The 11911-nt window shown below is 42.8% G+C and overlaps 1 protein-coding gene across 1 annotated transcript; it reads left to right on the top strand.

The window, feature by feature from the left end:
• The first annotated feature begins 4281 nt into the window (after positions 1-4281).
• Positions 4282-10265, top strand: comm (commissureless). Its single transcript, XM_017142357.3, has 2 exons — positions 4282-4991; positions 9303-10265. Exons 1-2 carry the CDS (start codon positions 4481-4483, stop codon positions 9899-9901), a joined length of 1110 nt encoding a protein of 369 aa, XP_016997846.2. The 5' UTR covers positions 4282-4480; the 3' UTR covers positions 9902-10265.
• Positions 10266-11911: the final 1646 nt, after the last annotated feature.

The raw sequence follows: 11911 nt of genomic DNA, 5'->3' as shown, positions 1-11911 counted from the left end.
CCTTTGCCAAAAAAATCACCAGTGTTCATTTATGTGGCGTCTTCTCTCCAGTTTGCATAAACTACAGCAGCAATGCCCCGAGCATATTTCAACTGCAAATCCTTTTAAAACGGCTCCGTGATACTGGGCCCTTTGTTTAGCTGCAGGATGCAGGAGTTGCAGCAGGATAACGAGGGGAGTTTTGGGAGTGGTAAGCGTGGAGAAAAGGCCTCTATATTTGTTTTCTTTCCTGTTGTTGTTGAGCAGAAAACGAAAATATGCAGCTCGGCACAAAAATGTGCACTTGTTTGTTTTGTTTGTCAACAGAATCCTGTTGGCAGTCCTTTTTGTGGTCCTGCGGCCTGATGTCTGCAATGCCTGCATATGTTGTCAGCGCTAATCAAGCGCACATATGATAAACAGACTCACACACATTCAAACGCAGACGGAGTCTCAGAAATACAGTGAAAGAAATGAATTAATTAAGTCGATTTGAACAAAGTAATTTTTTTAACCAAATATTTATATTTCACGCAAAGTAAAACGAATTATTAAAAAAGATAATTTTAAAAATTTCTCATTACGAATTGGCTGTAGCTTTAAAATTGGAGATGGAACCAACTTAAAATCTGTATACAATTTTCCCTTAATTATCGCCTTGTTTCAAAACTATCACAGTTTTTCCAAGTGCACACACCACATATCAGGACATGCAACACTACAAAAATAACAGCAAGAAGAACAACAACTGCAGCAGGACTTATGCAATTGTATTTGTTTACCCGGACGGCTTAACACTGAGTTCTCCTGCTTCTTCTCCTCTTTCTCCGGCATTGTTTGCATTTCTTTCACTTCTTTCCTTTATATATATCCTTTGTGACGGGTCCTTTGGCAGCGCGCAAAGTTTCTGCGCAATTTCACAGGCATTTACCATATGCAACGACAGCAACAACAGCGGCGGCCCAAAGGTACAAAGGTGCTTTATGCCTTTTGATTGATTTATGTTAATCTTGGGCAATTATGCCGGACACGCAGCCGATTGCTATGGCAGGGGTTGAGGGTGGGAGGGGTATGTGGGTTGCAAAGGACCTTTCTCCTTCGACAGGAGATGCTAATTGCATCTGGCCATTAAATGCGTAATTTGCCATTGATGGCATGCGGACACGGCGAATGGAAAATCACTTTTGCATGTTATGTGTGGCCTGCTTTGGGATATGAATCGATTTGAATAATGAAAGGGAACTGGGATCTGGTTGTTTATTCACCGGCTGTTGCATAATCAGCATCTGAATGAAATTATTTACGGAAGAATGGATTGTTTACTTGGAGAACATTATGCTGACCTGATAGTGTGTCATCTTAATTAAGTATTTATCTTGTATTTATAAAGGAATTATCCAAATAAAGAAACAGTTATGTGTTTTTTAAATATATTTTAAATAAAAAAGGTTTTGAACAACCATACATAATTTCTTAATTGGTCACATTAAAATATATATGGCTCTATTATTATCTAAATGGATTTTAGCATATGATTAGCATTATGGTTCTAAAAAGTTTGAGGTTTCTGGCTTCATATGAAGCACATATCCATGTAATGTCAAAAGAACTGCATTAAAATCTTTCTTTTTCAGATTCTTAGGAAAAACGCAAGGAGAAAAGTTCCTTAGCGCCGCTGTTACTACTGTGAAAAAGCATCCTTTTGCGGGGTTTTCGACGTCTAAACTACTAACTAAAGTAACATTTTATTATGTCACTATGTCACACACCCACACGGGCACCAACACCAGTGCAGAGGCACAAATACACGTACGGAGCTGACATGTTGACATGTTAAAGAGCATGTAAGTGAAGTGTGATGGAAGCTGGAAGATAAGATGAAAGCGGAGCGAGTCATGCACAAAGCATAGAGCATATAGCCCGAACCCAGAGATATAGTCCACATCCTTCCTGCCTTTCGTCTTGGAGCCACGCCCCCCGTCGCCTCCGCCCCCAGCCGTCTTGTCTGTTTTATGGTTTACTTTTAGTTAGTTAGTAAAAAGAATACAAGTTTTTGCTCCTTTTTTCAGGCTCTCACGTCAGCCGAGGTATTTTTATGATGGAATTTTTAATGAATTTACTTTTAGTTGGGTGTCACGCAGCATCTGCATGCGCTTGCATGTGTGTCCTTCCCTTTTGATGGCAGAAAATATAGAATTTTCTAAGGATTCATATTAAAATCTCGCCTGTCTGTGGGCTTTTCATCCTTCGCTGCACACAATCGAAAGAGGTGTAAACTTGTTTATCAAAACTCTACCTTTGTTGGGAAAGTCGTTTGGGGTTGGTTTTCCATCTGAGCAGATTGAATGCGACAAGTCAAGTGATGTGAATTTAATTTGCATTGCCATCAAAATTGGATTACAAACGAAGAAATGCGAACAATTGTTATTGAAAGCTCTGGGAGGAATTTGAACAAATCAAATTGTGTGATCACATTTTTTGTGGTATTTATAAAGGAATATAATTGAATTATTTCGAGCGACTTCGAAGTTTAGTTTGTCTTGTTGCGTGAATAAATAAAATAAGTGTAAGCAAACATTTCTAATGGCGAACATGGTTTATTTTTTTAAGATTCATAATCTTGCTTTGTCTATTTTATGTTTTTGTTTGTAAAAAAAACAAGAAAACAAATATTTTTGTTTGTAAATATATTCAAATAAAAAATAATCTTCCTTTTTTTATTCTTATTTTAAGACCTCTTATAATGTGGTTTAGAATATGCCTAAGACCAAAACAATCTTATAGTTCTTGCCTTTGCAACTGCACTTAGGCTTCCGAAGTTTATCCTAACTCCCCCAACTATCTCAACTATCCCCACAAACACGCATTGATTAAAATCGTGGCAGTTAAAACTTATGCTCAAGTTCAAAATTAGTCGAAAGCTAATTAACGATAAGCTCGGCTTGCTAAAGTGCAGTGCCGAAGTTTTCGGCGGCTCGGAAAAGTTTTTAATGCATTTATCGAGTGACTTTGGTCTCGAGCTAAGTGCTTATTATCGGGCATCTATTTCAATTTCCCCCGGCAATTACAGGGCAGCCGAAACTACGTGTAGTTGTCTGGGAATTACGTACTTTTCAGCCGCCTAACCCCTGACATTTCGAGTTGCGGCAAACACCCACAACCGTGTGACCTTTCACCCAGGGCAGTTCAAAGGCAACTGCCATCGACTGCTCATTTTCATTTTGCTTCTCTGCCAGGGAAATGGGAAAATCCACTCACCAGAGAGGGATAAAAACAGAGAGAGAGAGGGCGAGTGAGTGCGCATGAACTGAGAAGAAAAGTGCGAGAAAATTTCCCTCTTGAGTTCGACTCTCGCAGAGAAAAACCGGTTTCGAGTGGGTTTTCTAAAGATATTGGAGTGAGTTCGGGAGCAGTGCATTTGTTCCACTTTCTGAGCAGGATATTTTTGGCACGTTTTTGTGTCGTCGGAGCCTTTTGTGCATTGAGTTTTTGCCACTGCCGGCTTATGGTCAACATGAGCAGAAATGAAGCGTGCTGTGGGTCGAATCCCCTTCCTTTTATTTCGGCTTTTTTCTTGCCTTTTTGCCTCGAAAGCAACAGAATCTGGCAGCAGGAAGCATTGCGGTATCCTGACGCTCGAGGGACCCATAATGGTCGAGATTTTGAGTTCTAGTTACAGTTTTTGCTCTCGGCCATTTAAAGAGTCCAACTAGGTTAGTTTAAAATGGCTAAAAGCTGGGGGAGCGAAATGTGTGCGAGCCGTCATATAATTTGCATAAATTCTTCATGCCCCAACAAAACTTTCCGCGTACCATAATTCTTCGTTTGATTTGGCGCAAACTTCGAGCTCAAGCTTATCAAATGCCATATAGCCCCTTTTCGCCTTTCATTAAAATCAGCAGAGACTGAAACTTTCCCACAAAGCAATTTGCTGGAAAAACACAAGACCGAAAAGCGTTGGAAAAACTTTAAACAACGAACGTGACCGAGGTGAAGTTTTCCCTTCTTAGCAGCGGTTTTTTTCTACTACTACGACTGTATGTATAGTTTTTGGTCAAACTGGGTCAGCTGGCGAGCTTGAAAAGGGAAAAGGACGCCAAACATTTAAAAACATAAAAGACATGCCAGAAATTGCATGCTTCTTTAACCAAGGACTTGACTTGATTTCTTGAGTGCCTCGCCCACGACTCACTCGAGAGCGAGTGACTCGGCGCGGCGAGTGAAACGAAATTTCCCCCTGGCACAAGGGATTCTCAGCGACCCGATGTAGGCATTATACTCCGCCACCGAGCAGTCAGTCAACTTACAGCCGCTCCAGCGAACGGACGCACCGAAAACCGAGCGATTGAAACTCTGTAAAAACCCGAAATCGAACCCATGACTTATATATAGAGCCGTACGATTTGTTTACGTGTCGTGACGCGCGAGTGCCATCAGTTGTGTGCGTGTGCCAGACCCAAACAAAAGATAGAAAAAGTTTCTGAAAAATCAAAGAATCACCATGATTAGCACCACGGATTATCCATCGGTGGAGACCACCACCTCCGCAGGCGAGGAGCTGTATGCGGAGTACATATCCGCACCGGCCAGCAGCATGAGTCCCGCTGCGATTGCCGAACACCTGCAGCAGAATCAGATCACCTTCGAGATACCCAGTGCCCACGATCTGCGGCACATCGATGCCCTCAACTCCTTCAACGCGCTGCTCCAGCGGATTGGCAATGCGGCCGTGTCCTACGATCCCGCTCCGCCCAGCGGTTGGTCCCCCGATGGCAGCATCAGCACCGAGCAGCTCTCCAAATCGGTTGTCCTGGATCTCGCCGACCTTCGCGACAGATCGGAGGAGGCGGCGGAGGCCTCCTGGTGGAACCAGATCTTCGGGGATGCCGACATGCACGTGATCATCAACTATCTGTGGATCGGAGTGGTCAGCTCCTTGGTGGTCCTGTCCCTAGTCTTCATCCTCTTCAGCTGCTACTTCTACAGAAAGTTCCGCACTTGGAAAAAATGCAGTAAGTCTCAGCCGTATAATCCCCCGTATAATCTGCCTGCCCGCCCCCAAATGCCCATACATCTGGCTTTTATGTCCCGACTTTAATCAAAATGTTTCGCCAAAGCCTTATCTCCGGCCATTTATTCAGCTGGCTAAACAATATAAAATGCAGAAACAGAAACAGGTCCCATGTTCCACCCATCAGTTTCGGGGGACTCCATAGAGCTCTATGGCCGCAAAGCCTCATAAATTTTTTGGCGCGCTTCGAAATTGTCAGCCAGCCGTTTGCATCGTTCTGTTGTAATTTTAGATACACAAGTTTATTATGCCACAAAATATATGTGCCGCATATTTATAATATTAAATTGACTCGCCTCCGCCCCGAGGCATTGTGCCCCTTTTATGATAGCGATAATGTACGGCCTGGAGAATAGGCCGACCTCGTCGACCCCTCTCACGAAAAGTGAAATTGTTGCCCCGAAATTTGTTGCTCGCCGCAGGCGAAAGGCGTGAAATTGTGCGTTGATATTTATATATATTTTTTTGTGGGCCGAGGCGATAAAGAGTAATATAATAAAACACTGATGGACCATATCACTCGGCAGGAAATCTGGTAGAACATTTGCTTAGGCCCGACATACAGTTGTAATAATTTTAGTAAAATTCCACTGATAAATATTGCCAAGGGATTACTCGCTTCTACTGACATCTCCCACATTTTTAGTATAGCGCTAGCTGTTCCATATTAAATCCAAAATCAATCAAGTTTGACACGACTGTTATCAAAATCCCACCTAAACCCCAGATTACCGCCACTCAACCCAATTCGGTGCAAATAGAGCCCATGTAAATATATATCTTATCTGCTCGAAACCTGTTGCACCTCTCAACGAGGCGAAACTGCTCCGAATTCCAAAAATAAATCATATGTTTAGGCACTTTACACATAATTACGGAAGACCACAACAAAGAACCCAACTCATCTGAACCGAATAGAACTGAACCTTACCAAACGAAACGGAATTGAACGGAGGGGCAGGCTAAACAACCTACACAACTAACAAGTCTCCGGCTCAAGTGTCAAACTTTTTGCAGACCAATTTAGCCAAATGATTTATTTAGGCCAGGCAGCCAGTGAAGGACTGGGCCGAGCAAACTTTAGTCCTGTGTTCCTGGGAGCACACAACTTCTTGGGCCAAAGGGCCGTGGCCTTAAAGCCTGGCCAACTCAACTGTCAAACTGTCAATTTTGTGCTAACGAGCCTTAAAAACTTTTCCCTGCGATTACGACACGCGACCAAGAAGGGTGGATCCGGATCCTATTCCAGAAGCAAGAACACCATACCAACTAAATGTATACGTGAAATATCAATTTGAGCGATATGTGTTGCCTGCTTTCGGGCGTCCAATGCGTCTAATTAGTTTCGTTAGTGTCGTGTTCTGTTTTTTTTTGGTCTTACGCTCCCTCCTGTGCGGATCTGGCCTAGATAGATACCAAGTGGTCGCTGGGATAGGCACAGGTTGCCCGGGATACTGGGAAACTGGGATACCGGGAGTACGTGTGTCATTTATAATTAAGCAACTAGGCCCGAGTTCACTCCGGCTTTTGTGCATTTAATGCCAGCTACGTGGCGTCTCGCAGTGTTTACCTTATAAATGGTTAACGAGGCCCAAACACAAGAGTGTCTGGCCCAGTTGCCAGCCAGGCTTACGTCTTATTTATTAAACTGTCACACACACGGGCAATGGCAAACTTTCGGTCCTGGCTTTGGCTTGTTATCAATTAGTGCAGCGTACGACTGAATTTATTAACCGACCGGATGGAGTTCCTAAATTAAAGCCAAGCTGAAGCAGCAGCCACTGTTTATCATGTTGTATAGGTCCTGCATAATTCAGTTGCGTAAAAATGTAATTAAGCGTAGCATATTTGGCCAAGACCAGAAAAAGTTGCTCTTAGCTGGCAGCCCTTTTAAATTTTTAATGGCTTTCGCAGCGAGAGTGGTGGAGAAAAACTAGAAGCTGCTCTCTTTTTTGGCTGTGGAAAATATTTTAGTTGCTCTTGTTTTTTCGTTGTGGCAAACTCAAATTGAGTGTTGTAATTAACCAAATTGTTTTGTAGCCGGCCAGCGTTTAGTGGTGCGGGAAAGACATGCATAATAGAGCTGGCAAAAGCAAAACTTTTAATGGCTGAGACTGCAACTCTTGCATTAAAAACATGGAAAAGCAAAAATCGAATCGCCATTTCAATGGCTGGCTTAATAACACTCGAAAGCAGCTTAAATCCGGTGATAATAATTTTTAAATAAAAACTCTACTCAGTCCGAACGAAGCCAGAAAAGTTCTGGCGTTTAAAAAATTAACAGACATTTATGGCAACACAAAATAAAGCAGCTCAGTGTTTTCCATTTGCCAGTTTTCATTCGAGAGTGCCAGCTTATTGCGATGAATTTAAATTGTTGCATACATTTGGGCGCATCGACAGCAAAAATGGGGGAAAAAGACAGGCTACAAATGCGAAAAAATAGGAAGGCAAAGTGCCAATGCAGCTGAAAACAAAAGGCACCAACGAATGGCGTGCTAATTTTTTTTTCCCAGCTACACAGAGAGCAAAATATTAATTGACTATCCAAATTTTTAAGCATTAGCAAATTACTATTATGTAAAATCAAAGAAATACTTAAAATTATAGTTTTAAAATGTCCTTGGTTTCCATAAAGGTCCCACTTTGGCGATTAACTGGATTTTTGTTTCTCTGCGTGCAGTTGCCACCTTTCCCCGGTTTTCCGACTTTCTTTGCGTCCATCTGCAATGCTTGAAAAGGCTGAGAGGCTGAGGGGTTACAATTTTCCAGGGGCGGCTGTTTGCTCAACACTTGCATAAAATATGAAGCCTGCAGCCTGTGTATGAGTGGGCCACGCCCCCTGGTCCAACGCCCTGTTTGCCGGCTGTCTATCAAACAGAGAGTAAGAGAAAAAAACGGAAACAAAAGTCAAAAAAAAGGAGGAACACAGAGACAGAGTCCTCATGTGGGGTGTCCTGGCCGAAAAAAAGGATATATATGTGCTACAGTTACAACAATAAATCAACAACTGCTGGCAGCCACTGTAACTGCTGACTGGTTCTGCTACCGCTGCGTTTTAATATTGTAATGCGCAAATTTTTCAACAGGCTTTACCCCCTACCGCAAATGCAGACCACCTTTCCGGCCCGGGATGCGCTTTAATTGAAAAAACCATTTTTGGGGGGTCCAGAGAATTTATGAAAAGTAAAGCCCGAACAATTAAAAAATTGCCGAGTTTTTCCAGCCGGCCATCGAAATTAAATGGCACAAAAAACGATGCCGGGGACGATCCCCTATTTATTTATTGAATGCAGTTTAAATTGCATTTAATAACACTGAATACCTGCCTCTTTTTTTTGATTCAGCATATGCAAAGGGGAAATTCTATTTGAGGCAAATTATTGCTTCATCCATTTTTAATCATGGTTGTAACTCAAAATACAACCAAATTAAATTCTTTGATGGCCGCAGCTTAGAGTGCGTGTGCAGGGAAATTGGAATTTTCCAATCTTAATTTAACTCTGCTTAATTTGAAACACACCCATACATCCCACACACACATGGACGGCAGCTGCGGCATTATAAAAATTAAATGCTTTCTGCTGCCTACTTTCCGGGGCTGTCGAGCTTTTATTTCATTGCAGTTGGCAGTCGACGAGTTTGTGTGTGTGCGAGAGAGTATTTTATTTCATTCCATTTTGCCACGCGCACACTTCCGGCATATTATTGCCTAGTTGCTGTTGTTGTTCGGCTGGCCGTCAGTCTGCTGTGAAGGAACTTCGCCTGTCCTGCCATCCTCGCCGGCATTTCCGGTCAGCACAAAACTTTCCGCTTCCCTCTTTTTTTTCGCCCACTTTTTGCGATTTTTTTTGTTCTCGTTTTTGCCTCTGCATTCGGAAAAGTTCAAGCGTTTGCGCCTTTACGCTAAATTGAATTTAATGCCACGGGCCCGTCCTTCTACAAATGTCCTTTGACATGGACAAACAAAGTAATGACAGAGTCAAAACTTTGATGCCTGATTGGGAAGCGCCCACTCCAATATTCCTACACTTAAAGAAAGAGGGTTCTATAATAGGAAATATAATGATTTATTAGGTTTGCTGTTTCTGCATTTTAAAATAGTTCAAATTCACATCGTTTTTTTTATAATCTCTGAAATAATAGAAATATTTGTTTTAAAAGTCCCCCATTTTTCTTCCTGTGCACCCAAACAATAGAAACTTTCTGCTGACAAACTCAACTAACAAACTCCGTTCTCTGTTTATTGCAGATAAGGACATACGTGCCCAGATCCATGCGGCCAGCGACTCGTACTCCTCGCACCTGGTGGGCTGCGATGCCAGCCGACTGCTGCTGCACCAGCAGTTGCAGGGGCAGCATCCTCACCATCATCGGAGCAACGAGGCTGGCTTCTACCAAATCGAATCGCCGCCCTGCTACACAATCGCCACCGGATTGCCCAGCTACGATGAGGCACTGCATCATCAGCCCCGGCACTTTGCCTACGGCATGAAGTTCGTCTATCCCTCGCTGGCTGCCGTGCATCATCATCACCATTGCGTTTCCAACTGGGAGAAGGACGAGCTGAATAAGCTGCAAAAGTGCAAGCTGTCAGCGGCAGTGGAGGAGGAGGATAAAGCCGAAGCCGAAGCCTCATCCCCATCCTCCTCGGAATCGTGCAACTTGGCCGCAGCAACGCCTGCCATTTGCATTAACATGCCAAATGGGCGGCAGCAGGATGGGGAGCTGGAGGAGGAGGACAATGCCGCAGTTGCAGTTGCAGTTCCAATGGCAGTGGCAGAAAGTTTACAGCCGGCGGCGGCTGCCGACGATGATTGCGCCTCATTGGTCGTTGTTGTTGCCGCGTGATTGCCCAGCCAGGGGTCAGGGGTTAATGTGGGGCAGGGGCTGGGGATCGGGGGTTAAGGGTTAGGGCCGGGGCCGGGAGTAGCAGCCCAATTGCTTAGTCACTTGTAAATAGTTGCATCGTCTGCTAATGTTGTTTGCCCCCCTGTAATAACATATATCTCCGATTGTGTCCCCTTCCCCCCTCACTGTAAAGCAAATTTAGTTTCGTTTTTAGTTATCTGTTATATTATTGTATTATGCAAGACTGAGTATTATTTATTGTACTATGTATAAAACCGAATTGTCTATCGATTAAGCCCTAATATCTAAGTGAGAGTGAAGAAAAAATATAAAACTCGAATGAACACACCCATTGCAAACAAAATTACAATTTTCGTTTTCATTTTCTTATCAGTTTTGTTCCTCGATTTTCAGTCCCATTGTTGACCTTGTTGGCAGTGCACGAATCCGAATCCGCATCCGAGTCCCAATCCCTCAGATACTCGTACTTTGGCCAGAGCAAATATCAGAAGCCATTTGGGGTTTCGGATTTGGTTTTGTTTTGAAATTATGTACGTGACTTGGATGCGGCTGGTCGAGATTAGGTCAGCAGAAATGCACTGAGGATGGAGAATTCCCCAGGAACGTGCATTGCTGAAAGGATTTTTCAGCGTCCCTTTTAAGTGTTACTTGAGGATTTGGCAAAGTAAGGGATTAGCTCTAAAGAGTTTAAAGGGAAAATTAATCTGATTACAAAAACATACGATAAATCAGAGGCAAGGGATGTTCTGATACCCAAATGCAATTTGAACTCACTGAGAGATGGAGCTTGAATTACTGCAATTACTACCTATCCGGAACTTTTTAAAACCTATCCTTTAAACTATTTAAGATCTCGCTTCAATTCAAAAGTGATCAAACATGTTGTTCAACAAATTGTGATTACAAGCATTCATTATTTAATTTCCTTTCCAAAGAATCCGCTTCAATTACCAATATAAATCCACCCATTAGCAAAGACATCATTGATCAATAACTAACACACACAGACAGTTTCTTAATGTTGCAGTTACTACGATTAAATAGAAACATTAATTAGAGTAAAAGCTAAAGCTCACAAAAAACCAAACATAAATATTGTCTACTATGGGAAGGAGAAAAGGAGGAAATTAAATATGCAAAAATATATATGAAAAGATATTACCAAACCAAAAAAAAAAAACAGAGTCTTTAAATTTGATTTGCAAGTCTGGGATTTCAGCTCCTCAGGCGATGAACTTATTTGGGAGCACGACGCACTCAAAGACCCAACAGCCAACAAAGCAGCACTAAAAACACGAGTTAAAGTTTCGTGCGAGCATAAATAATTTCATGTCAAATTTGACACTTTTGCTGAAGCTTCTGCGTCTTTAATGCCGCAATTTGTATTCAAATGTACGATTTGTTGATGAGTCCGAGTCCAAACTGGAGAGGCAGAAGAGTCGGACGGATATGGACGGAGGCACTGGCATGGCACATCAAACATTCCATAACGCAGCGGAGAAGTGAGCGAGGAGCTGCAAACACCAAACAGGGCCATAAATTATATTATCGTGCATCGTGTATCTGGTTCAGGTCGCAGTCATGAGTGACTGTGGCTCAAAACTGGGCAAAAGCACGGGGGATTCGGAATGGGAATGGGAATGCCAACGGGATTGGGTTCGAGGAACGGGGAATGGAGAGTGGGGAATGGGGATTTGGGACTGAGCACTGAGGACTGGCACTGACATCAACACCAGCAGCTACGGCACATCTACAGAACTTGTGGCTCTGTCCCTCTCTCTGTGTGTCGTGGTCGTGCTTTGCGTTCTTGCCATGATTTGCCGAAATGCACAAAAAACCCAGTCCAAGACAAAAAGAATAAAGCCCTGGGAAGAAGTACCGAACACGATATGCTCTAGTCGAAAGGTAAAGGAATATATTTCAGAATTTATAAAAAAACCAGCCAGCTAAAAATTGGATGAAAAGGTAAAAAAACCTACAAAAACGAAA

Source organism: Drosophila takahashii, chromosome 3L (assembly GCF_030179915.1).
Source record: "Drosophila takahashii strain IR98-3 E-12201 chromosome 3L, DtakHiC1v2, whole genome shotgun sequence".
Taxonomy (NCBI): domain Eukaryota; kingdom Metazoa; phylum Arthropoda; class Insecta; order Diptera; family Drosophilidae; genus Drosophila; species Drosophila takahashii.
Note: the sequence above shows the minus strand (reverse complement) of the source record. Positions and strands in the feature narration are given on the sequence as shown.

Excerpts from the sequence above, each read along its gene's own strand:
- comm (XM_017142357.3), top strand. The coding sequence starts at position 4,481 with ATGATTAGCACCACGGATTATCCATCGGTGGAGACCACCACCTCCGCA. Across the intron at positions 4,992-9,302 it reads CCGCACTTGGAAAAAATGCA|ATAAGGACATACGTGCCCAG; the intron begins GTAAGTCTCAGC and ends TGTTTATTGCAG.